Raw genomic sequence first — 27,541 nt, 5'->3', positions numbered from 1 at the left:
CAAAAACACGCTAGGTCAGAATGAATTACAGGCAGGAGATGAACCAAACTGATGTGGAATGGGTCAGATCAGAGAGTTCATTTCTGAAGGTCACCAAAATCCATCCAGCAGAACTACCTCGATGATCTCTGTTATCAAATCAACAACCTCTGCAAGTGGTGCCCACTGTCATCACACAATGATGACATTGGAAATTTGGGGAAGGAAAATTGGGGAAGGATTTCTACTTTTCACTTATTTTCCTCTTTATTATGGGTCTTAAGATTTGAAGCTATTAAAGAAAGAAGGAAAAAATGCAGGTAGGGGCACTAAAAAAAAGACGTCATTTCACTTATTTTCATTGCTTTTATTATACCACCCCCATTCCTGGACTATATCTTACTGAATATTAAATAAAGACCTTCCAGATCGGGGTCTGATTTAGTATTGTGAGGACTCTGGTTTTTATTCATTGCATTCATGAGGGTGACCGCCTCTTAATTTCAACACTGTGGAAATAAAATATTTTCCTATCAACTAGCAATATCTGGATGTGCTGATATGTGGTGATCTTCAAGGTATAACGTTAAGTGAAAAAAAGCAAGGGAAAACAGTATGTATAATATGCTTTCTTCTGTATTAAAAAAAACACATACCCATTCAGTCAGGCTGTCTGAGCTTCAAGTCTTAGCTCTGCTCACACAATCTCCGGGGCTTTCGGCAAGTTACTTGACTTTCCTAAGCCTCAGTTTCTACATCTACAATATATGGATGATCACAGGACACATCTCATAGGGCTTGAGGACGGATTAAATAAGATAATATATGTGAAATAACTACTTACAAATGTTAGCTACTATTAGAATAGATTAAAATTATTCTGTGCACAGACATTTTATGGAAAGATTCAAAAGAAACTGTTACTACTGGTTGCTTACAGAGAAGAGTCTTAAGGGTCTTGAAGTAACAGGAAGACTATTTTTTTCTAATTCAAAAAGAAAAAGGTAACATGTACACTTCCTAGAAGTGAGCAGTGAATGTGCCACAGTGATGTCTGCCTACTTAATACGCAGGTGGAAATCTATACCACCCTCTGTTCACATTACAAGACTGACCTCGTGGAGGGTTTGTTCCAAGAACAGATCTGTTACGGGAACACACCGTCCACACATACAATAAAGCCACAAATGCTACAGTACTTAAAAGACAGAACTGTCCCTTATGCAGTATGCTTACTCACATGTCAAGGGGATTGTCAAAAGACAAATAAAACAAATTATCAAAAGACAAACAGCTATGTCCCACAGATTAGTACCTGTATGTAGAAAGGAATTCCAGCACTGCGCCTTGTAGCACAGAGTTTAGATGAAGGATCACTGCATTTAATTTCCTCTAAAACATTCCATAACCACTGTTCCGGTAGCTTTTGCAGACTCACATTGGGGCACCTAAAAGGCATATATAAAGCAAACATTTGGAATAATCAGGCACCTAAAAGTAAAAGTACAAACTATTGATACTGTTAGAAAAGAATAAATATTCTTATATTTGGAAGGAGGGAAACTAAAAATTGTCTCCCTTTCTACTTTTCACTTATTTTCCTCTTTATTATGGGTCTTAAGATTTGAAGCTATTAAAGATTCCACTTCTTACAAAAGCATATAAAGCATGTGTCTTGTCTACAAAATAAGCTTTAATACCATGGCTTACACCCACAGTCAAAATGTTCTGATCTTCCGATGTTAATGAAACTCTTACAGATAATCTATACTGCAAAACTCAAGACTTCCAAAAAGAGAATAACTTTAATATAATTTATGTTCTACATTTATTTTTTTTTTAATGTTTTTTTTTTTTTTTTTTTTTTTATTCATGAAAGTCAGCGAGAGAGAGAGAGAGGCAGAGGCAGAGGGAGAAGCAGGCTCCCCGCCTAGCAGGGAGCCCGATGCGGGACTCGATCCCAGAACCCTGGGATCATGACCTGAGCCGAAGGCAGACGCTCAACCATCTGAGCCACCCAGGCGCCCCTATGTTCTACATTTATAAAGATTATTTATATTCAGAGAAAACACATATTAAGGTATATTTTTTAAGATACATTTTAATAATAATTTTCATGTCTTTCAAAATGTGGCCCACCACAAAATTTTCAACCAGATCCTATGGAGAATTAATAAAGCAAGTTGGCATAAATATTTTGAGGTTATGTGGACACTGCTGTTAGTGAGATTCTGCTCTATTATACTGTTATTCTAGAGTGCTTAAGAACATTTTATTTAAAAAAATTTTTTAAAGATCTTATTTATTTATTTCAGAGACAGAGAGAGAAAGAGCACATAAGCAGGGGGAGAGGCAGAGGGAGAAGCAGATTCCCCACTGAGCAGGGAGCCCGATGCAAGGCTTGATCCCAGGACCCTGAGATTATGACCTGAGCTGAAGTCAGATGCTTAACTGACTTGAGCCACCCAGGTACCCCCCAAATTTTTTAACCTTATGCCTTATCCGATTATATAACATTATCTTAAGAAATAGTATATTCAGTGGTAGACAGACAATTATTTTAGGAGGATCGTAATTGGATTTAAAAATAGATGAAAATAAAGGGATGAAGTCCAAAGAAAAAAATTTTTTTACATTGAGGAAGATATTCTGTAGAAAGATAACTGATTTTTTTCCCAAAGATTTTATTTATTTATTTGAGAGAGAGATAGCGAGAGAGCGAGCAGGCGCGGGGGGGAGAGGAAGAAGCAGGACCCCAGGATCATGACCTGAGCTGAAGGAAGACGCTTAACCGACTGAGCCACCCAGGTTCCCCAAGATAACTGATTTCTAATTTGCAGTGAGAATTAGACCTCTTAGAAACACATGTGGGATTTTTTTTCTTTATTCTAGTTTGATATCAGATAGGCAACTTCAGTTTCTAATTAAATATTCCAAACAGCAACAAACAATTAGTTGTTTATGTCTTGCATAAAACAAAATATATGTAAATACTACTACTCTAAAGCAGAAGTTTTTAAAAGTTTGACATGGGCCTAAAAATGTACTACAGATTATAGGACACCAAGGAATTATTTATAGGATATGTCAGGGGCATTATGAACATGGAAGCAATGTCCATATTGTTTAGAGATGCACACTGAAGTATAGAGGAGTGAAAATTACAAATCAGGAATGTACTTTATAACACTTCAGTAAGCCATAATGAAAAGTACAGATGAAGCAAGAGTGGCAAAACTCTGATAATTGGATCTGAGTGATGGGTAAAGGTGGTTCGTTTCATTATTCTCTCTACTTTTATATACATATATGTTTGAAATTTTTATATGCTTTATATGTCAATATGTATGTTTAAAATTTACATTTGAAACTCCTCATAATAAAAATAATCCATTCATGTAATGTTTGACATTTTCATAATAAAAGCAATCCTCCCGTACTTTTATAAGAACTGAAGTTACTTCCCATCACTGGATTTATATCTTTTAAAAATTAAGATAGGGGCGCCTTGATGTCTCAGTCGTTAAGCATCTGCCTTTGGCTGGGTCGTGATCTCAAGGTCCTGGGATCAAGCCCCGCATCAGGCTCCCTGCTCAGCGGGAAGCCTGCTTCTCCCTCTCGCACTCCCCCTGCTTGTGTTCCCTCTCTCGCTGTGTCTCTCTCTGTCAAATAAATAAATAAAATCTTAAAAAAAAAATTAAGATAAATGCCTTGAATTTCATGGAATCATTTTCTAGTTTATTATTAACATTGCCAGCTTGGTATAATCCTCCCACAGTTACCCAATCAAAAGCTGAAATCCAAATTTCCCAGAGCTGTTAAGTGCTGATGATTACAGTTACAGATTATGGTCTTCCTTTGCTCATTCTTCACAGTCTTAAGTATGTCTGGGTTAATGTACTCCACAGTGGGTGAGCAGGGAAAAGAAAAAAAAAAAGAAAATCAAAGCAAAAGTCATCTTTTGTGATCTAATCATCCAAAAAAACTGGAGTCACAGAGGTGAATAAAATAAAAACTACTTGATCTAAGATTACATGTAGATTTCATTTACCTACTCTCCTCCAAAGGGAGAGGGACTAAAGGACCATTGGCAATGTAAGACTGGCTTATAGAAAATGCTGGTCTAAGGGGCGCCTGGGTGGCTCAGTTGGTTAAGCGACTGCCTTCGGCTCAGGTCATGATCCTGGAGTCCCGGGATCGAGTCCCGCATCGGGCTCCCTGCTCGGCAGGGAGTCTGCTTCTCCCTCTGACCCTCCTCCTTCTCATGCTGTCTCTCATTCTCGCTCTCAAATAAATAAAATCTTAAAAAAAAAAAAAAAGAAAAAAGAAAATGCTGGTCTAAGGTCAAGTCTCCTGTAGGGATTCACTATATAGAAAAACTAAGGAGGAAAAGGAACTGTAAGAGATAAGAGGTATTTTCCTATTTCCTTATTTTCCTTTCAAGTGCACTGAAACACGAGTACAATAAATACTAGCTCAGTAATGCTCCTCAACACTGTCTGTGAGCCTCTCCTGAGCCTCCCTGACCTGGCACACAGAAGTTCTAGCAAAACCAACCAATCTGAAAAGGGCAGGCAGGTCTGAGACAAGAGCAGGCCACCTCACCATGCATCACCTTGCCTGAACTTACAAGGGCTCGTGACTGTTAACAAATCTTGATCTAATTCCTTTTCCATCTTAATCAAATATTCCAGCTTGATTCTAACCTTAAAATTTTTTCCACATTTCTACAGACTCTGTTATAGTAAGGTTGTGCACTTCGCTGGTTCCCATTCTAACACACGCGCCACACACACATACACGCACGTGCATACACACTCCCTCCATATTCCCAACTAAGCATTTCTTTATGATCTCCGCACTTACCCCATTCATAAAAATTAGTAAAACTGCCTCCAAATATTATATCTCACAAGGACCTTTCCTTTCTCATAGCCTCTAATGTACTTCAAGGAACTACTAGGCACAAGGTGTACAGGGGGTCAGTATGGTGCCATGGACAGGGTGGATTCTGGACTGGACTTGGAGGATGTGCAGGCAGAATGGTGGAGGGCCCACATGTGTGGTCTTGAGGGAGCAGGAGATGAGATGACTGAGGAAACAGTTTAAGGCCCCAGAGGCAATTCCCTAATTTAGATTCTTGGCTATTGTAATTATAAATAGTTAACCAGGCCTATTTATTCCCTTAAGTGTTATATACTAAGACTAAATGCTCCTTGTTAATTTGGGGAATTTGAAAACAAAGGTTAGAGAGTACTCAACTGAGGAAAAGCCTGGCAAAATGCCCTCGCCAGAACCCTCTCTGGCCCACTGCCAAGGATCCAGGAACCTCAGGAGCTCTGGGAAACCGTCAAGGCACCAGCTCCTCCCATCTAGTCCACACGGTCCTCTGCTCTGGAATTCCCTAGGATCATGAGGGCTTTTCTGCAGAACCCTTCAGTTGTCTGGTTTTCTTTGTTTGTTTTTTAAAGATTTTATTTATTTATTTGACAGAGAGAGACACAGCGAGAGAGGGAACACAAGCAGGGGGAGTGGGAGAGGGAGAAGCAGGTTTCCCGCTGAGCAGGGAGCCCAGTGTGGGGCTCGATCCCTGGACCCTGGGATCATGACCTGAGCAGAAGGCAGATGCTTATCAACTGAGCCACCAAGCTGCCCCAGTTGTCTAGTTTTCAATTTGGACTTTGCACTGGACCCTATTTCTCTGATTCCCTAGCTTCCTAGTTCTGCATCTCTCCCAGGCCAGTCCTGCCCCCATGGCCACACAAGAAAATTAGTCCAATAATAGAATTCCTACCCTTCTTACTAAAATGAAACATGCTAAATTTAAACAAAATAAACTTACAGGTTTTGTTTAAATTATCATACTGAAAATGTATTTGCCTGCCACTAAGGAAAGAAAAAGAAACATTCACTGAATGTCTATTATGCATCAGCTACAACACTAGACTTTTCACATCTTATCTTACTTTGCAACAAACAAGTCTGTGAAAAGGTATGATTTTCCCCAACTGATAGGTGGAAGAGTACATGATAGTGGTTAGGAGGATAGACTACAGAGCCAAGTTATTTCATTTAGAATCCTTGCTCGTTGTCACCTATTAGTGGTGTGATCCAGGACAAGTTATGAAACCTCCCCATTTCTCACTTTCCTCTTCTATAAAATCAAAGTTTTGGGGGAGGATTAAATGAGTTTATCCTGATGAAGTGTTTAATACGTTCTTATCAGGTTGTTTTCTAAAATTATTATCTATTACTGGGGTGCCTGGCTGGCTCAGTCAGCGGAGCATGCGACTCTTGATCTTGGGGTTGTAAGTCTGAGCCCCACTTTGGATATAGAGATTACTTAAAGAAATAAAATCTTAAAAAATATAAAATAATTATCTATTATTATGAGAAAAGCAAGCTTTAAAGAGTTTCAATTGAACGGATAAAAATGGAACAGTTGGTTTACATTTTGACAAGCCATGCCCCAACACACATTAATAATAACCAAACTATGTAAATAGAACCCCAAAGCCAACTGAGCTCAAAAACAAGATAATTATCTGCGTAAAACAGAATAGAAATGCAAAGTAGCAAGAATGCTGATACCAGGTATCTGCTGGGTTACAGTTCTAGAAGCAGCAATGATGTCCAGGAAGTCAGTTCCTGAAGGGTAACTTACCTCACTCCCAGGAAATGGGAAATTTCAGGGGCTTCCTCTCCCATGAAAGGAAGCTGGAAAAGGGCTACTCCCAGAGGCTGCAGCAGTAGGAAAAGTCATGGGCCCAGGGAAACCGCAAACCAGGCTGACTACTAGCTTGGTGACCAGATCTGTAATATCCCCAGTTTTACTTTGGGTGGGAGACCCAAAATGCTACTATCTAATCTAGTTTCTCTGATAGAGGGGAATGAGCCAAAGGAGAATAAACAGAAACCAAAAAGACTCCTAATCATATACTCAGTAAATCAAAATTCAAAACACAGAGATGTTTCATATTAAGAAAAACTATCTTAAAAAGCAATAATTTGAACATAAAGTCAATCCATATGAAACTTAATTTTATGGAGCAGTCTGACAAAGACCTTAAAATAACAGTTTACAATACTCAAGAGATAAGGAATAACTTCTATTCAAAAAGAGGAAGAAATTATGAAAAACAGGGTTGGAGGGGGCCTGGGTGGCTTAGTTGGTTAAGCATCTGACTCTTGATTTCAGCTCAGTAATGATCTCAGGGTCGTGAGATGGAGCCCGGAGTCAGGCTCAGTGCAGAGTCTGCTTGAGATTCTCTCTCCCTCTCCCTCTGCCCCTCCCCCAGCTCACATTTGCACATGCACGCTGTATCTCTCTAAATAAATAAAATCTCTAAAAAAAAAAAAAAACAGAAAAGAAAGATATTGGAAACACTGGAAATAAAAATGTACTTCAAAATTAAAAAAAAGTAACAGATAAGGTGAATTCTAGGGAATTAGCATCTCAGATAACAGTTTTCTGGGAAACATACCCAAAATACAGAGAAAGAAGACAAAAATACAAAATATATATGTGCACACATGTATATGTGTGTGTATGTGTGTACACACATACATACAATAACTTGAGAGAAACCAATATAATCTAAGAGGGGTTACAGAAAGCAGGAACAAAATGTCTAGGAGAAAAATCTCAAAGAAATATCTAGAAAATTTTCAGAATTGAACAGAGTCACAAGGCCTCAGATTCAAAGTATATTCCAAGTATCCACTCCAAGTAAATAAATCCATACCCAGACATATCACAATGAAATTGTGATTAAGAGAAAACCTTAGAAGACACAGGAGATGAAAGAAAAAACAGGATACCTTACAAAGTAAACCATTTATAACAAAGATAAGTTTCTCACTGGCAATAATAAAAGACATAGTATCTTCAAAGCACTGAAAGAAAATAACTGTTAACCAGAATTCTATACCCAGTTAAACTACATTCAAAAGTGGAGGTAAGATAAAGACAATTTGAGACAAACAGTAAGTCGGCCTCCCAGAGATCCTCACAAAAAGAAATTCTAAAGAAGATGCTTTTGCAAAGTTAAGTAGACCCAGACCACAGTCTCAATGTGCTATCTATTAGACACCTCAAACTCAACATACCCCAGACTAAACTGATGGCCTTCCTCTAAAAATCTACTCTGCCCACAGTCTTCCCCCATCGTAGCATACGAAAGATGTATCTTAGGCCAAAAATTTTTGAATTATCCTTTCTCTCAAATACCAAATCCAATCAGTCAATATATCCTGTCTGTTCTACCTTCAAATTACATCCAGATTCAGATCACTGTTTACTATCTCCACCACTCTTCAAGCCATCATCATCTCTTTCTTGAATTACAATAATATTGTAACCTCCTAACTGGTCTGTCCGCTTTTACTATTATAATCTACTTTCAACACAGCAAAGTAATCCTTTTTTTTTTTTTTTTAAGATTTTATCTATTTATTTGACAGAGAGAGAGAGAGCACAAGCAGGTGGAGCAGCAGAGAGAGAAGGAGAAGCAGGCTCCCCACTGAGCAGGAAGCCCGATGTGGGGCTCAATCCTAGGATCAAGACCTGAGCCAAAGGCAGACGCTTAACTGCTTAACAGACTGAATCACCCAGGTGCCCCAAAGTAATCCTTTTAAAAGGCCAGATCATAATACTCCTCTTTTCACAAACCCTCCAGTGGCTTCCTGTTTTAGTCAGAATAAAAGCCAAAGTCTTTACTACATCTTATAGTATCTAGTCCTCATTACCTCTCTGATCTTATCTTCTACAACTCCTTTCCTTATTCCACTCTGGTCACAAATGGTTTACCTCCTCTTCCTTAAATACCCTAAGTCCATGCCTCTCAAGATTTTGGAACCTGACCTTCTCTCTACCTGGAACAGTCTTCCTCCAACAATACAACTATTGATTATAGTGTTCACTAGACTTACCAATATGTTCAAATCTTTAATGATAATTTTTTAAAATCAAGTTTAAAAAAAGGGAAATTAAATAATTTCCCCAACATTATAAAGCTTGTAACAGAGGGAGAATTAAAATGCAGACTGGCTCCAAAGCCTTTGCTTAATAAAAAGGCATTACTTAAAGGTGCTTGTCCTAGATTCTGTTCCACATTTGGCCCGATCTGCTCATGACAGATATACTATCAGCTCTCTATTCTTTGCTTCAGTGCATTTCATTCATTCATTTGGAAAAAAGATCTATTAAGTATCTAGTAGTTTGCTTGGCACTATGCTGTGCCCTAGGAAAGGGAGAAGAGAATAAAAATTCCAAATTACATATAATTCAGAAAGCATGTTCCTGTGGCTTGGGAATGTATTACCAGAGTATATTGGTTTTAAGAAATTCACCTTCCTAATCATTTTATTCAGGTTATCCTTCAGATTGATTTCAATCCCTGAACAAATACCATCAGGGTAGGGGTTAGAGTAGCTTTTAAACAAACTAAGTGATATGGATGGAAAGCTAACTGGAGAATTAAAACATCCCACAGAAAAACCACTCAGAGGATAACTATCTACTTGTAACTGACTTGATGTGAATTGTGTCTCACTCATTCTGGAAGTATTCCAATTCCCTTGGCCACCTGGGAACATTAGGAACATTTATGAAAGTTAATAAACTTTCCTACATTAACTGAATGACTCACCACCGACCTAAAGAAATTATTTCACTGCAAACACAAAGCAACTTATTTCACATTTTATTTTATTTTATTTTATTTTATTTTACTTTACTTTACTTATTTATTTATTTGACAGAGAGCAAGAAAGCACAAGCAGGGAGAGCGGCAGGCAGAGGGAGAAGAAGAAGCAGGCTCCCTGCTGAGCAGGGAGCCTGATGTGGGGCTCAATCCCAGGACCCCAGAATCATGACCTGACTGAAGGCAGACGCTTAACCACTGAGTCACCCAGGTGCCCTAATTTCACATTTTAAGTGCAAAGTACATTTAAAATCCAATACACAAAACACAATTCCCAGAAAATTATCAAGACTCAATTGCCAGGAAACTATGTGTAACCTCAACTGAGTAAAGGTTAAGCCTTTGACAATATCTTCATTTCCCAAATAATAATTTATTTACCAAGCTGTTATCATTAAGGGCACAATAAGGAAGAAAATCATTTTCTTTTCCCATAAACACAGACTTTCATTTTGCCAGGTATAAGAGCAACTCCAAATGAAAATTCATTCAACTAAGTAAGTTACTGGCTTGAGAAAAATGAGTATCAATGAAAATAAAGCTATTTATTCGCTGATTGTTAATAAACTTTTACCCTACCATGTTCCTTATTTCACTTTCTTTATTTTTCATTTGCTAACAATTTAAATAATTCTAAATAATGCAAAAAAAAAAAAAGAATTTGTTTTGGGGGTCAAAACCAGAATTTGTCCCCAATCCTGATACAAAGCCAATGATGCATGTTTACTCAAACTTAACATCATCAGTCATCGCCATCATCTGAGTGAAAACAGCCATGAACAATAATTTCAAGAAATAACACTCTGAGCCTGGCTATTGAGAATAGGACACTTAGAACCCTAAAACAGTGCATATCACATCAGAGTAAATGACACACAAGCAACCAAAGGGGAAATATTTGGGTCTGGTCTGATATCCAAAACAAAGACTTTGATTCCTTCATACAGATGAAAACAGAGGAAACTGAAAAACATATACCTAGTTACATTAAAACAAAGAACCAAACAAACGAAAGTGAGGGAAAGTAGAAGAAAGATAATCTGATAATTTAAGAATCATCTCTAAACGTCTACCATATTAATGCTGTTATGAGGAATTCCAGTTTTCTCAGTCACCCAAGTTCAGAGTTTTGTAAAGCAAAGCTTTAGCTGCCTACAACATAAAAAACAAGTCAGACTTGACTTTGAACTGGAGTGGGACGGCGGGGCTACACCCCTACCCATGGGGCAGCATACTGTTTTGGTTTAGAAGAGAAAAATTACCCACAATGTAGAAAGAAGGTTTTGCTTTCACAAGCTACATGCTTTAAATATTCCATGCACTAGCCAAAAATCATCCAATGATGATACTGAGCAAATGGATCTAAGATTCCAAGTACCAGTAAGAAAAGAGTCAAGAGTGGGGCACCTGGGTGGCTCAGTCGGTTAAGCATCTGCCTTCGGCTCAGGTCATGATCCCAGGGTCCTGGGATGGAGCCCTGCACTGGGCTCCCTGCTCTGCGGAGAGGCTGCTTCTCCCTCTCCCACTCCCCCTGCTTGTGTTCCCTCTCTCGCTGTCTCTCTCTCTGTCGAATAAATAAATAAAATCTTTTAAAAAAAAGAAGAGAGTCAAGAGGAGAATAAAAAAGAGCGTGGAGAGATATAGTACACTTTCTGGGAACAAAAACTTTATCTCCATTTATTTTACACGTTCATGTAGTTGCTCAGATGTCCTATCTAGCTCCTCTGCCCTCTTCTATACAACTCCATAACACACACATATGTATCTTATTTGTCAATGATCTTAAAGCTACCTACTGGGATCCATACATACTAATTTTTATATCCATTTGGTTGGAGACTCTCAGAAAAAAAAAAAAATATATATATATATCCAGGGAGTAGAAAATCCAGAATCCTTATCCTGGGACTCTCAAAGTCCTACATATTTGGACAATCTCCTTCAGCTTCATCTTACTGCTTGGAAAGCTCTTCCCAGAAAGCTGCTGCTGATTGTCCTTCAAGCCGTGGCTTACTTTAGCATAAAGGAAAGAGAGATTTTTCCTTACCACCAAACTTTATCATGTCAGATTACATATTACTATCTGATAGTTTCTTATTATTCTCGAAATGTCCTTTATAAACATGGAGTTATATAAACTCCATGATGCAGGGACACTTTCTGTCCTATCCACTTCTCTCGTCCCAGCACCTGGTGACAGGGCCTGCCACCCAATCAGGAACTCAACAAATACCTGTTGAATAAATGAACAACCCACAACTCGGCAACTCTGTTAAGAGTGCCATTCTAAAAAACCAGCTTGACAAAGAGGGGTACAGTAACTGGAGAAGAAAGTACGAACAAAAGTGCTTTCCAACGATAACAGGTGCCACCGCATTAGAGCCAGCAGGCGGCATTGCTTTTTCTTCCCGTCACCTGGGACAGAAAAGCTCAGTACGTGGAACGTTTTCTTGGTCCTTTCATTTCTGCCTTGAAAACTGTCTAGTTTACTTCTCTAATCCCAAAGATTAGAATGCTGGGCTCGAAAGTTCCTCTAAGAACAAGAACCAAGTCTTACCAGTATTTTTCCTATGAGGCCTACCCATCACAATGTCTTATATATAACAGGTAATGGATAAGCTTTTGTTGGACTGCGAATCTCTGAAGCAGTTTCAAAAAACATTGGATCCTGGTGCCAGTTCCGTTTACTAACTAGTTGTGTGGCTATGGACCAATCACTTGATTTCTTAGTGTTTAAGAATGAAAATAAAATAATTACAAAATTGCTTTGAAATTCAATGAGACATTATTACCTGGGTTGCTCTTCCAAATAAAGAAAGCAAAGACCCTAAATTACGTAAGTACCCAAAGCTCCTGATAAGAATGTCCCCCAAAACACTGAGCCCATCATGGCCTTAGTCCTTTGTTCAGGTCCTCACATACCCCTCTTAGTTCTACAGAGTTAAATGTTTCAAATTCCTAGTAATCTTCTCTAGGTTCACAGCAACTCTCTGGCCTATCATATCATACGCTCAATGGTCAAACAGAGCGTTTCTAACACAGCATCTGGCCCACAGGAGATGTTCAAGAAATCTTTTATTATGTTCAAGAAATCTTTTATTGAATGATTAAACAAGGACAATTAGGGTAGGTGCCAGGAGCTGCACATTAGCTGTGCCTTCAGTTAGGCAGATAATTGGAAAAAACAAAACACAACGAACAACGGGTGTAGAAAAGGAGGGCTGGAACTTTAAGGCTTCTCAATGGTGAAGCACTGTGCCTATAAAAACACAATAGCCTAATCGAGAGTTTTGACTAGTCAATGAACCTTCTGTCTACTCCCCAGCAAGGAAAGATTACTTTATAAGGAAGTGATTTCAAAACTCCTGAGTTGCTGGTCCTTATGATAATGAAGGAATTGAGAGGTAAAAATGGAACCATGCAGGGCTCCCAAGAACAATGCAACAACTCTGGTTGTTTTGGTTCCTCATCACACCATCCAGGGGTCAGCAAGGAAAAGGGAAAGGTTCCTGAGTGAAGCAGTTCTTGGTTCTCTGTGCCAACTCTGTGCAATCACCAACCATGACTGTGGGGAATTCCAATCCTGCTCTTGCTAGCAAGGGTCTTTCCACTAAAAGAGCAGACCTCCTCCTTGTCTGAAGGATTGTTTGTTTTACTTCACTCCCATGTCTTTAGCCTCTTGAGTACATCATACAAATTATAACTTTCTTACAAGGGATTCAAGGTTCTTCATAAGAAACTCTCACTGAAAGTTATTAATCCACAAAATACTCCTAAGAGATGGTTTATCAGTTCTAAAGGAAGTTTACTAAAAATGATCCAGCTTCCCTCTATCTTTCATGCACCCAATCCCGATTTTCCCAATCAGAAACTAGAAAGCAGCAGTATACAATGAGTAGGACGCTCAGAGCTGAAAGAGGCCTGAGAAAGCTGAACCCTCTCACTTCCTCCTAGAGAGGTTAAATGGCTTTCCTCTTGTCAATAAGGCCGGTAGATGACTCAGCTCTAATTCATAAACCTCGGTATCCTTGCCTCTAAACACTGAGGGAGGTGGTGGTTGAGGGTGTGGAGTAGGAGGAATCAGACCATTCTGATTCTCCTGTTCAACAGTGTCAAAAAAAAAAAAAGGCTGACATGGGTGGGGGATGTTTTTTGGTTTTTGTTTGTCCTATGTTAAATGCTATGGCCTGAACCTCTACTAAAAGTAACAGAAATAAACAGGGCAGACCATAACTGCTGTTTAGGCCTTTGTGTTGTCTTGAGCAAATCGCTGGAGCAAATTATTGTTCCATAAGCAGATTAGTCCATTTTCTATCCACAAAGCTATCTCACTCATAGTGGGTAAGTATTCTAAGATAAGCAAAAAGCCCGCAGACTGAAATCAAATTACATATGCTGTATACCGAACTAATTGGTCATTAGACTATTTTGTGTCAGTAAATCAAGTTCCCTGACTACAAAGTGGCTTTCCAATGGCTTCATCCATCCACCTAAGTATGGTAACCCAGAGCCATTTTTTGTTGAGTTCTGATTAGTTTTATTAATATTGTTAATTGAGAAATGTTATCTTCATTTCCTCAAACTCTTTCAGTGTGGTTATTTTTCCTAACTTAGAGATTTTCTCAATCTCCAATTATTTCATAAGCTACAGTCTCCACTCCATTCATTCTCTGGTCAAGTATTATGTTTATTATTTCAAGGTTCATGTTTATTATTTCAATTAAACTAAACAGTGACAGATGTGCATGAAGGCTGTGTGCATGTGCATGCACATTTTAAAAAGGTAACATAACCCTGAAGCATGGAGAAATTTTAAGCCTGAAAAATGACTTGCCCAAATGAGATCCAATGAGAAAGCTACATATCAACAGAAGTCATCTTAACCTCCCTCACCACCATCAAATATTGTTGAGGTTTACTGCCGGGTAAAACATCAGGGGGCTATTTTGAAGCCTAAGCTGCAGGCACAGGCAGTAACAACAATGACCAAATCTAAATTGAATTACCAATAAGAAGGCCACAGGGAAAGGGCAAGATACAGTGGATTAAAAAAAGTGGTTAGAAGGGCAGATTAGATTGTCGGTTCTCTTAATATTTAATATAACCATTCCCTGTGATCAAGGAGAAAAATTAATATTGAAAACTTTGGGACTTTACTAACAGAGCTGAGATAGAGGTTACTCACTGAGAATAAGAGTCCTCTGTTATTATGTCTAAATGACTCAGTATTACTATGAGAACTTTAAAAACAAGTATTTGAAGTTCCAGAAACAAGGTAATACCTGACTCAACTATGAAGTGGGCTTAAAAATGAAAATTCAGGGGCCAAAAACCAAAGACACCAAGATTTAGAATTTAAATATTAAAACATCCTAATTTTCCACAAATCCTTTCAATCTGCTACAGAACTGGGAAATCAAAAGGATTTCCTCTTTATATAAAGAAAAAATATGGTTTCCCAGAGTGGATTATCACTTAGTTATTCTTTATTTAATTATTAATGTTTTAAATAAAATTCATAGGACACTCAGAAATAAAAAAGTGTCTTATTTAGACACATTTGCCAAAGCAGATGTGAATAAAGGTTTAGACAAGATTGTATTTTATTTTCTTAACAGTTGAATGACTTTTTCCCCAAATCTCATACATTATATTCTACACTTATTTCTTGCTCAATCGCATACTCTTTAGAGACTTGGTCTTTCATTCTCCAGTAAAGTAGAGGAAATTATTTTTTCATTATTATAATTCAATTGTTCATAAGAAGTCTTCTATTGAATTTATATTGTAGTAGCTGTAATTAACTGATGAAATTTTAAATATTTAAATTACTTCTGTCTACCATCATTGTTGACGTCCATGAGTTAGCACTAGCATTGTATGACAAAAACTGCTAAATGTCAGCAGTTCATTTTTTTCAGGCCAATAATTGAGAATGACTGTAATTATTGCAATAAATAGTTGTAGGTTAAGCTATATCTCAATAGGCAGAACAATTCAAATATATGCAGAATAAGACAATATTAAGTATTCACGAATCTCCCTTCTACATTTAGAATTGTAATCAACAATTTAGTCCCCTTATGGTTAAGATTAATTCATGGTTGTACAAATGAAAGCTACAGTCCCTGGCCTAACACCCTACTTTAAGATTCTGTTCATTTTCACTGAAAGAACAACTTAAAATACTAAGGTTATAAAGGGTAAACAAGCAAATGTAAATTTCATCAGAAACTTGAGTTTAGAGTAATGACTTGCATGCACCTAACCATTCCAATCAAATGCTTAGGCACGTACTTATGTTTTTTGAAGAGAGTATGCATGTTTCATCCAATTCTAAACAGAAAGCACCATATAAGAAAATCATATTTTAGAAAATTAATTCAACATACTATTGTGTATGTGTGCAAGTGTCACTTTCAAAAAATTCCCAGAAAAAAAGAATAGCATCTCCCATTCCTATTTCTTCTTAGATGATTGTTTAATAGCGAAGTCAGTTTACATTTGAAGACATTTTGAATAATCTTATTAAAAACCAATACAAACAATGTGGCTCATGTTTAACTCTTCAGTTATTTATCCATTAATCTCTTTAAGTGCTTCCTTCCCTAACACAGCTGTAGTTCAAGAGGTGGCCAGCAGTTGGCCTCCATTTCAGTGGATTTTCATGAAAGCCCAGATTTCTTTCTGCAAACTTTTTAAAAAGTTGTATGAAAAATAACTTTTTCATAACTTAAGAGCTTATAACAAGCTTTCCAAAGGATCCAAAAGAAACACATTTTCTTTTAAAAATAAAAACCAAACAAAAGGAAGCCACACACATTGTTAAGATGTTCTCTGCAAAACATTCTGTTCCGCAGATCTGAAATGTCTCCAAAGGGACCAAGAACCACTTGGTTTGGAAGCAACAGTTGAGAACTCATAACAGGTTGGTTAAAAGCCAAGAGTGACAACCATGAGATTTTTAAAGCAGATTAGGAGTGGCTGAGATACCAGACACTGGGCCTTGCCTAGTCTCCCTGTTTCATTTACTTGAATGCCTTCAACTGTAGCGTTCAACCACCCACTACAGCGGTTCAAAAGCCTCTGTCCTTGGTCCTCTGTCCTTTTCGCCTTTTACGCTATCCCCTGAAGACTGCAATCCTACTAACTACAATGGTTATGATGACAACTCCTAAACCTACATCTCTGTTTCTGTTATATCTCCCAAACTTAATCCCCTATCTCCAAGTTCTGACTTATATTTCCACCAGGATATGCCATCATCATCTCACACACAACACATACAAAACACATTATTCACCTTCATCAAACTTTCAGTTTCCCGGCCTCTGTTAACATTAATCCCATTGTTCTGGTCACCAAGAATTAAACCACAGGAACAATCATGGACTCCCTGGTGCCCTTCATCACTCACATTCAGTTGGTTCATGTGGCAGATCGCATTTTTCAAAGATGGCCACCACAGTATCTCCCATCCCACATGTATTTCTACAGCATGACCTTACCACTTCACCATCAAACACGTAATGGAGTCTAATTCCTCTCTCCTTGAATCTGGACTAGCCTTATGACTCACTTATAACCAGAAGAATGTGACCGAGGCAATGCTATGAGACTTCGGAGGCTAGGTCAGAAAAGACCATGAGGAAGGAAGGAAGGAAGGAAGGAAGGAAGGAAGGAAGGAAGGAAGGAAAGAAGGAAGGAAGGAAAAAGAAAAGACCATGAAGCTCCTGCCTGGTTCTCTCAGAACTCTTTCTGGTGGAAGCCAGCTGCCATACATGAATGTCAACTACCTTAAGACTGCCATGCTAAGAGACAACATGTAGTCCCAACCTGGCCCAATCTTCCAGCTATCCCACTAAGTTGCGATAATATGAATAAAGCCTCCTGGATCCTCTCGACCAGTTCATCTGTCAGCTCAATGCCACCAACTGTACTTAGTAAATACACTGAGAAGAATCACCCAGCTGAGACTTGCCCTAAATCTCAACACATAAAATCATGAAATATATTATATAAATATATTATGAAAATATAATAAAATCCAGAGCTTCCTTCTAAGCATTCAATACTTTGTAAGTAGAGTTGTTACTCTGTGGGGCTGAATGTTAACTGACATGCCACTTCTTTCCCTCCATTCCCAGGGCCAACATCACAGAGGAAGAAGCTCTCATCACCTTAGATCTAGATCATTATAACTGATTCCAGGCCCTCCTCACTATAATCTGCCATTACAATCTATCTAACCTAATAGTTCCAACTGGAAAACCTCTTTTGCATACCAACACGACAATCAACACCAGTCTCGTTGATATTTTCCATTTGTAGAAAGTTTTATAATGAAAACTTGATCTATACAACCACAGCCAGAGATCTGGGCAAATATTCTTTTCCTTACTTTAGGGATGAAGAGATCAGAGTTAAGCAGATTAACTTTTGTATAATCTCACTGCCAACAAATAGAGTGGATATAAATAGAACTAAGAGGCTATGTCAAAGTTCACTGCTATTTCTCTGTTCTACAATGCATCCTATCATCTATCTCAGATCAAAAATGTTCAATGGCTTTCTCCATCCCCACTACAGCAAATCTACTTTCTAAATATCCTTAATTTGGTCTCAATCTATCCAGTTGTTTGGTATTGCCTACTAATACCACCACCATCACCACCATCACTACTACAATATGGATTACTTATTTACTTACCTAACAATATACCATGCTGATTCTAGCCTCTGAACATCTGCTCACAAAGTTTCCTCCTTTCTCCTATCTAGTTAAACCTTGCTCATAATTAGCATAAATACCACCTCCTCTCCATTAAGTCCTACCAGCCTATCTCTGTTGCTTTCTCTCAGTTTTTTCCTACAGAATTTGTAAATTTCACCCAAAATTTGACAATTACATTGGACTGTTTATCTTGCTCAAGTGTGTTGGTCTCACCTTCCAGGCTGGTATTCAGCTAATACACATCCATACATACAGCCATGTTGAGCACTTACAGCCAGTGTCTGTTCTGACCAGTCAGTACTCATGACATACCATCTGTTAAATATTTTGAATTTCATCCCTGCTTATTTCCTACACTAAACAATAAGCTCTTTAAGAACAGGACCCTTGTCTTATAAAGAAGTACTATAAACTCCAATCCAAACACAGTACTAAGCACACAACTAGTGTTCAATATATATTTGATGACTGATTTGAAGGGAGTAAAGTATGTTGTGTTATGAGAAAAAAAAATCCCTAAGTCATGTCTACACTGGAAAGAGAAACTTGAAAAGATAATAAAATATTTTCAAGATCAGCATTTTAATGTCAGGAACATTTTATAATGTATCATTTAAAGATATTCTGTGCAACCCATAACTGCAAAATGTTCTATAAATGTTTTTACCAGGAGTGTGAAAAAAGTGTTTCAAAAATATTCAAGGAGTAGATGTCTTACCAGCCCAAAATAAAATGTTTGCTGAGGCTCCAGACTGGCAGAACTCTGCTTCATTTCAAAAAGTTTCCAGGCAATGGAAATGTTTTCCTGGAAAATACTACCTTTTATTTAGAGAACACTTGCCATGAACACTTAGTCATTAAGTAATTTAAGGTTTCCTCACAAGCTCTTTGGAGGAAATCTATTATATGAATGAATGAAATTATCAGCACCTATAATGTCAAAAAAATACATATGGCTAAATATATGAAATCTACCTAAGTATTTTTCCAGGTAAAGGGGAAAAATCTTTGATACTTTTTGGTCATTTAGTGTTCTTTAAAATTTTTCTATAAGATAAAATTATGAAGAAAAACACAAAATCCTTAAGTGTTTCTCTGTAATATACACAAATCCAAAAAACTGGAAGGCTTATTTTATTCCAAATGCCAAGTAATTTTCAAACAGACAAAACAGTCATTTCATTGAATGAAAAGAAATGGTAACTTCAAAGCTATTTTTAGCAAAATCTTTGAGTTTGCTTCAAATCACCTTTCAATGGGAGAACAACTTGGTTTGGACATGTCACTCAATCATCTGCAGTAACTCATACAACGAAACCTAAGAAAACAATTTCTTCCAAGAGTTTGAAGCCAACTAAGTCTTATTCTTTTAAACATCAAAAGACACAAGTAAATTTTACTTCGAGCACATGGTTTGTGCATTTAGTCTTTTAAAAATGTACACAAAAGGATATTTGTTTTGTTTACCTGTTTAGTATTTCAGTAAGTTTCACAAATCCAGTGTAAGCCAGTTCAAACGCTCCTCTGTGCCTGGACTGTAAGAGGTGTTGTTTAAAGTAATCTCCTATTTCTTTTACCTTTAAAACAAAATAAAAAATAAATGTGTGATTTACGCTTAGCTACAGTTACAGATACATTTATGTCAGTAATAACCATTGAGAACTCAGAACTAGATCTTTATCCGTTTAGCACTGACTTTGTGACAAGTAGTATTTTAAGTGTTTTTGTAATATCACATTTAATCCTCACAGTAAATTCCATGAAATAAGTTCTACTATCATCTCTACTGTTCAATAGGGACGAGGCCCAGAAAGGCCAAGTAACTTATTCAAGGTCACACAGCAAGTGAGTAGCAGAGCCAGGACATAAAACGCAGGCAGTCTGGCTCCAGTCGTCATCTGTAACTGCTAGGCTAGAACTGCCTCCCTACACCAGCTTCACAAACCTCGCTGTGTTCTGTTAGCTTGTACCACTCAACACCAACAGCAAGTCACACAAAGTGACAAGCCTTACACGCCTAAGCCTGGGTGAAATAATTAGCTTTTTCGGTTCACAAATCTCTTTTCTACTGTGGTTAAAATAGACATAAAATAAATTCAACATTTTTAAAAAAGATTTTATTTATTTATTTGAGAGAGAGAGAGCACAAGTCAGGGAGGAGCAGAGTGAGAAGGAGAAGCAGACGCCCCGCTGACCAGGGAGCCCGATGCAGGGCTCGATCCCAGGACCCTGGGATTATGACCTGAGCCAAGGGCAGACGCTTAACCGACTGAGCCACCCAGGAGCCCCTAAAATTTACTGTTTTTAATGTATACAGTTCCGTGGCACTCCATCTATTCATATTGTTGTGTAACCATCAGCACCACCCATCTACAGAACTTTTTCACCTTCCCAAACTGAAACTCCAGTCCACTGGACAGTAACTCCCAATAATTACCGTTTAGAGATAAACAATTAGTGGCAATGCAAGACTTGTGCAAAGGGAGTCCTGAAAATTGAAAATTGACAGGCTTCACGCTGAGTCAGAACCATGGAATTTTCCACAATGCTACCTGATCACTTTCCTACATATTGCCTTTCTGCATGCAAGTTTAGACAAATAACAAATATGATAATATATTTTAAGGAAGGCAAGACTAACAATTAGTTGTTGATGAGGTTTTGTACAGAATTAACTGGTAAACTGGGCTAACTGTACTTTTATACCAGGAAGATTTGGTGGTTATCGACTTTAGAAAATCCAAATTTTGTATAAAGCTCAGGATCAAAGCTGTAATTGGCTCTCTTGATCCAAGTCTCCCCAGCAGGTCACAGTACGGTGGAAAGGCAAGCTATCCCAAGATAGCTCAGATATGCTTACCTAAAACACCTTCTACCTCAGCACAGTGACTAGGTTAGTGCCCTGCACACATGAGAGATAATAAACAGTACAAGGTGTAAACGTTTGACCGTGAGCAAGTGTCTCAGTCTCCTCATCTATAAACTGGGTATAACAATAGTACTTGCCTCAAAGATTGTATATTAAGTTAATAAAACTAAAAGTGCAGAACAGGCCCATAATCTATAATCCAATTCAGTTCTGGGTTTCCAAATAGAGGAAAAGTAAAGACGTACTCCATACTCAAAATATATCTGATTATAGAGAGGTAACAAGTGATACACTTAGAGAAGTAAGAAACAGACATAAAAGATATAAAACAACAAAGAACCAGAAAAGGAGTATATAATAGGATTTTAAAAATTCTAACACTTTAATAACCCAAGAGTGACACGTCATGTTCTTCAGCTAAAGTTTTCAGGTAAAGATCTTACAATACTCCTAATTTTTAATATTTTTTAAGAGTCACATACAACTAGCTATCAAAACCACCGTCAGGGTAAGCTTTATCATTTTCTCTTCAATACAGTAATTTCAGAGCGTATTTTGACCAGAATTATCAAGCCTTTAATATGAATTTAACCCCCAAGATAGATCTAAAACTCAATAATCCTACAAAGTGGGGACCAGAACTTCACTCAGCTAACTTGTTATGAGTATCATTTCTATTATTAGAGAAATAAAAGAAGATTTCTAAGAATAGGTATTTTAAGCCACAGAAAATAAAAACAGCAAGTCATAAAGATGGGGTCTAACTTCCTTAATTTTTTTTTTCTAAAATGTTACAGATAGTAAAACATACTTCAGGAAAACACAAATGTTAACTGTTAAAGTGCTTCTCTGTGAACTTAAAACAGTTCACCATCTAGTTCTTAAGCAAAGATCTGATGTTCAGCTTCCTTTATCCTGTTTAAAGGAACCTAAACCAAAAAGCATATAATAAAATCAAAGATTTCAGAAGTGTGACCAGTACATGGGTGGACCTCAATTTTAGGTAATCCTGGCCTCAGGAAACAGAATGAGGTTCTAAGAATACAAGTGAGAAGTAGACAGTTTTCCCTCATTTCATTCTGAACATAATCTCCCAACAAACTCACCTAGGTAATACTATGAATTCTTGCCTTTGAAGAGAGTATACAGTGTCTGACAATCAGTAAATATTTCTTTAGCACCCAGCCAAATGCTTAGCAGCTTAGTGCTAGGGTAGACAGGGAGGAACAAAACAGGACATCTGTCCTCATGAGGCTTTCAGTTCAGACAAAACCAATATGCTGAATGGTACCCATCAGATGCCTAACAGCTCCAAGAAATGAAAGATCCTTCTGCCCTAGAATAAATTATTACAAGAAGCTTCATGGTTAGACCTTGAACTGGATATACTTGGGTGGACCAAAATGGAAGAGGGTAACAAACATGGGAAGAGGCTGGGTGGCTAGGAGGAATGAGCATTTATTAAGTCCCTGCTACCTCCCAGACACTACTGGATCTTTCTATATGAATGAACACAGAATATGTAAGTGAAGGTTAGCAGACCTGGCTAAATGACCTTAAGGTTTCATACTAGTAAAGAGTGGAAGACAGGGTTGCAAGTTGGACATGGACCCCATTACCAAGGGTAGGAGGAGTCAGCAGGGCAGTGTGGCAGCTGGACAGGGAAAAGGGCCATGCTGACACCTCCCATTGGATAATCAGGCTACAAGAAACAGATCTGACCCAAACAACTTAGAAAATTAATGACAACAGTCAGAACCAGAAATAGAATTTTTTTTAAAGATTTTTTTTTTTATTTGAGAGAGAGAGCGAGCGAGCACAAGTGGGGGGGCATGCAGAGGGAGAGGGAGAAGCAGACTCCCTGCTGAGGCAGGGAGCTCGATGCTGGGTTTGATCCCAGGACTCTGAGATCACGACCCAAGCCAAAGGCTCAGCTGACTGAGTCACCCAGGTGCCCCCAGAAATAGGATTTTTAAATTTATTTTAAAAATGCAGAAGTCCTCTGAAAGCTCTGAAGCAATTGCCTTTTTATTAGATGCTATTAAAGTCCTATCTAAAGTTCACAAAAACATGGATGATGTCTTCACAAAATATTTTCTTAATGAATAACATACATCTCAAGATTTTTAAAAGGGAATAAAGGTAAAAAGGTAAAAAAAAAAGGGGGGGGCACTGATTTCTATTCTTTTTTTTTTTAATTAAAGATTTTTATTTATTCATTTGACAGAGAGAGACACAGTGAGAGAGGGAACACAAGCAGGGGGAGTGGAGAGGGAGAAGCAGGCTTCCTGCGGATCAGGGAGCCCGATGCGGGTCTCGATCCCGGGACCCCGGGATCATGACCTGAGCCAAAGGCAGACGCTTAACGACTGAGCCACCCAGGCACCCCTGATTTTTATTCTTAAAATTAAATTCTAGTCACTAACTTTTTAAATTTAGCAGATCCTGGTTTTAAATTTTCATAAAACCCATTTCTACAGGCCAATTAACATGCTTTCTAGATTTACAGGGTATAAATTTCCATAGGGGAAAATAGCTACATGCCATGTCTTTAGGCATCTATAACTCACCAGTGGACAAATTAGGGGAGTTAAATGCTCATCTAGAGCCTAAAACCCACAAAGGGCAAATTTAAATACATTTTTAAAAATTTGTCCTTTATCGATAGAAATACAGCTGAAAAATCAAGGCTAATTCCACTCATTCTAAAGTAGATAAACCCAAGAGGATTTAAGTATTGGTGGAACGTTTCTACAAAAGCATATGCCGTGGTTAAGCTGTGATACTCTGGAGCCGGGAGGGCTGAGTTCAGGAACCCTACTCAGCCTCCTTACTAATATAAGCTAATTAAGCCAGTTCCTTCACTTGTGAAATGGGGCTAAAACTAGAACCTACTTCATAGGATTATTCTGAGAAATAAGTCAGATTACACATACAAGCATGTAGCAGAGCACCTGGCAGACTAGCAAACAGTAAATGTCTGTTTTTGTTTTTATTTTGTATCATCAAGTATTGAGACTTAATCCCTTAATTTTAATTTTGACTTTAGGACACAGCTACCTCGTATAACCTTAGGAATGTCATTAATTCCACTTTGGTTAAATAGAACAGTTTATAAAAGTTTAGATGAGAGTAAGATAATTAATGTTTTAAACTGTACATTCTCTACTACAGGGATTTCTTACTAACAGTGGGGATTCTTCAAAGCCCAAACACTGCTCCCCTACATAATAACAACAAAGATAATAGTTTTCTGGTATTTAGGGGCCCTGGGTGGCTCAATCGGTTAAGCATCTGCCTTCGGCTCAGGTCATGATCCCAGGGTCCTGGGATCGAGCCCCACATTGGGCTCCCTGCTCAATGGGGAGTCTGCTTCTCCCTCTTCCTCCCTACCCCCCTCCCGCTCATGCTTGTGCGCGCGTGTGCACTCTCTCTCTCTTCTCTCTCTCTCTCTCAAGTAAATAAAATCTTTTAAAAAAATAGTTTTCTGGTATTTAGACATCTTCTTACCAGCAGTTTATTCTTTGCTTTCTAGCAAATTCTTAACCATGTGCCCTTTTAACTGGTGTCCTTTAGTCTAACTTTTAAAAATGAATTTGTCTTGCATCCCTTATTACATTTCTAAGCCCTTCGAGGTCAGAGAACCACATATTACATTTCTTTATGTTCCCACAACACCCTTGTAGTACGGCAGTCAATAAACAGGTGACTAAAAGATATGTTTAATTCCATTTCATAGCTTAAAAATAGTAAACTGCATTCAGTACAATTCAATGAATACTTACTCATAATTTCTAAAAAATAAACTCTGGCAAAACACAAAAGGCAATTTCTTTAAGACTTACAGATGCTAATAAACATATATCCCCTGTTGTCCATTACGGAAAACCTAACACAGTAACAAAAGACACTGAGAAAAATGTGTAAACCCATTTAGCCATGTACATCCTAAAAATTACAACAGAATCTACAGTAGGAATTTTTAAAAATAGCTAATTTAATTGTTGGTAATTATTTTTGTTCAGGCGATTTCTGTGGCGATAATTACTAGGAAAGGAAAGCAGGTATGAAAAATCTACCCCAAAGCTTCTTTTTAGGAATACTAGAGGAAATATATAAATATATGAATTGATACTCCAGATAGAGGAAGTTGTTTAAAAAAAATAAGCAGGCACTGGGTATCCAATATCCCTTGGAAAGAGGACCAACAAAATGTATCAAGCAAAAGCTCTACATCAGCAAAACATCCAGCTTGAAGCCTAGACACACACCAGCCAGGAAGTTATGAGATAAGGTTGCGCGTACTGCCCACTCTTTAAGGGTCTCGACTTACATCCCTCAAAGTTGGTTTTATCTCTGCTTCTTGTACAGGGACATTATGAAAGAACCTTTCATTAGGTGATTACCTTGCAGGAGGAAAGTCAGACTTGCCTCTGAATGAACACATTTTCCTCTTGCTGAAGCCGTGGAGGACACACTGCTTTGCAAGAAGTGATTTAGGGAAATGAATCATTTGCTAAAAAGCTCAGTAGCAAGTTGCCTTACTGTCCTGTTGCTTGTAAAAGTCTGGTTGGGTAGGGGAAGTAGGGAAGATTAAATTTAAAGAAAAGTTAAATGAGCAGTTCAGAACAAAGGCAGCACTGTGCTGTGTCTGAACGCAGGCTGGGAAGGAGAACTGGGTTCCCCTCCTGCAACTGCCACAGGCCAGCTTTGTGATCTTGGGCAAACCAGGTAACACCCGAGGGCTTCAGTTTGCCCTTGTACAAGAGGGCTGGATCCTATCATCCCTGTGACCCTTCCAGCTCTAATAGTCTGTGAATACAGTACTGAATACTCAGTCACAAGCGGGAACCAGTCCTTCTCATTCCGCAGCAAATTGTAATCTTCAAAATGATCTCACTGCCTGCCAGCTGGTTAGAAACCACCCTCATTTATGCAGGATTTCAGGGGTCACCCCTTCAACAAATGGCCCTAAAACTAGGATGGGATTAAAGGCACCGGGCTACAAAAGAAATCCTCCCTGTTGTCTGCATTTGAGACATCAAATTTTAAATTAGAATCATCCTGCTTTTTCAAGAGTAAAGGGCAAATGGAGAGTAAAAGAAACACTGGGTTGAGTGTCAATATTTTAGGTTGTATGGAACGGCCTCCTTCACCCATTTAGAGAAAAGCAGAGCACCGTTGTTATTATTACTCTTGAGAATAAGAAATCCAAGTCCCAGATTCTCCCCCAAAGTGACTCCTGCCTACAAGTCACTTCACTGCCTCTGTCTGTGCACGTCTGTTATGGTCACCCTCACCTAAAGTACTGACTCTTAAATTCTTAGTTTTGCTGATAGGTGCACAAAAGATGTTGTGTTGTAATAGTGACTGTGTCCTTGGAAGGAAGGTGGACCTCAGGCATGGCCCACCCACTCCAATGGAAATTACCTTCTTCTCTATCATGTACATATTTTTAACTCTCAAAAGTTTTAAGTACATGGTTGTATTTTTAATTTAGAAGAATTTTACGGAGAAAAGTTTTGTTTAAAAGTAGGAGTCCTCGGGGCTCCTGGGTGGCTCGGTCGTTAAGCGTTTGCCTTCAGCTCAGGTCACGGTCCCAGGGTCTTGGGATCGAGCCCCGCATCGGGATCCCTGCTCGGCAGGAGGCCTGCTTCTCCCTCTCCCACTCCCCCTGCTTGTGTTCCCTCTCTTGCTGTGTCTCTCTCTGTCAAATAAATAAATAAAATCTTTAAAAATAAATAAAAAATAAATAAAAGTAGGAATCCTCTAGCAATATGAATAACGCTAATTTCTTGATGACTTTGATTTTCATTGACTAAATGTTCCTAAACTGAGGCATTTCTTCTAGTTAAAGACACCAGGATCAAGAATAAAGCCTTCCACAAGTGGCAGGGTTTCCAGGTTGGAACAGCGTTACCCCAGACATTCAGGAGTTAATTTCTTCTCAAACCAAAAATGTGATATCACCACATGAACAGCGACATGGAAAAATGACTGAATCTCACTAGAATAGAAATTAATATTTTACAGAAAAGCAAGACTCATTTTTTATTCAAGAAAACAGTCATTAGAAGAGTTCTTTGTTTTATAAGAGCCTCTCTGTTATTGTTGCTGTTGTTTTTTGGGTTTTTTTTACAAACGTCTCTTTTATTTTATATAAATTCTCAATTCCAACATGGTTCTCCCACATAAATTAAATTCAAAAGATTTGGGTGCTATGGAAAAGATGTCAAGGCCAGATGGTTTTCACAG

General features: G+C 38.1%; 1 protein-coding gene across 4 annotated transcripts in view; it reads right to left on the bottom strand.

Annotated features, from left to right (window-relative positions):
- The window catches only part of THADA (THADA armadillo repeat containing), a 323,565-nt gene that overhangs the window by 243,750 nt on the left and 52,274 nt on the right, over positions 1 to 27,541 (bottom strand). For all 4 annotated transcript variants that reach the window (XM_021701170.2, XM_021701169.2, XM_021701171.2 and 1 more), the window contains 2 exons: positions 19,885 to 19,994; positions 1,295 to 1,427 (listed from right to left, as the gene is read on the bottom strand). In XM_021701170.2, the coding sequence (XP_021556845.1) occupies positions 1,295 to 1,427; positions 19,885 to 19,994 (243 nt within the window). The remainder of the gene's footprint in view (positions 1 to 1,294; positions 1,428 to 19,884; positions 19,995 to 27,541) is intronic.

The sequence above is a fragment of the Neomonachus schauinslandi genome, chromosome 10 (genome assembly GCF_002201575.2).
Source record: "Neomonachus schauinslandi chromosome 10, ASM220157v2, whole genome shotgun sequence".
NCBI classification, from domain to species: Eukaryota; Metazoa; Chordata; class Mammalia; order Carnivora; family Phocidae; genus Neomonachus; species Neomonachus schauinslandi.
Note: the sequence above shows the minus strand (reverse complement) of the source record. Positions and strands in the feature narration are given on the sequence as shown.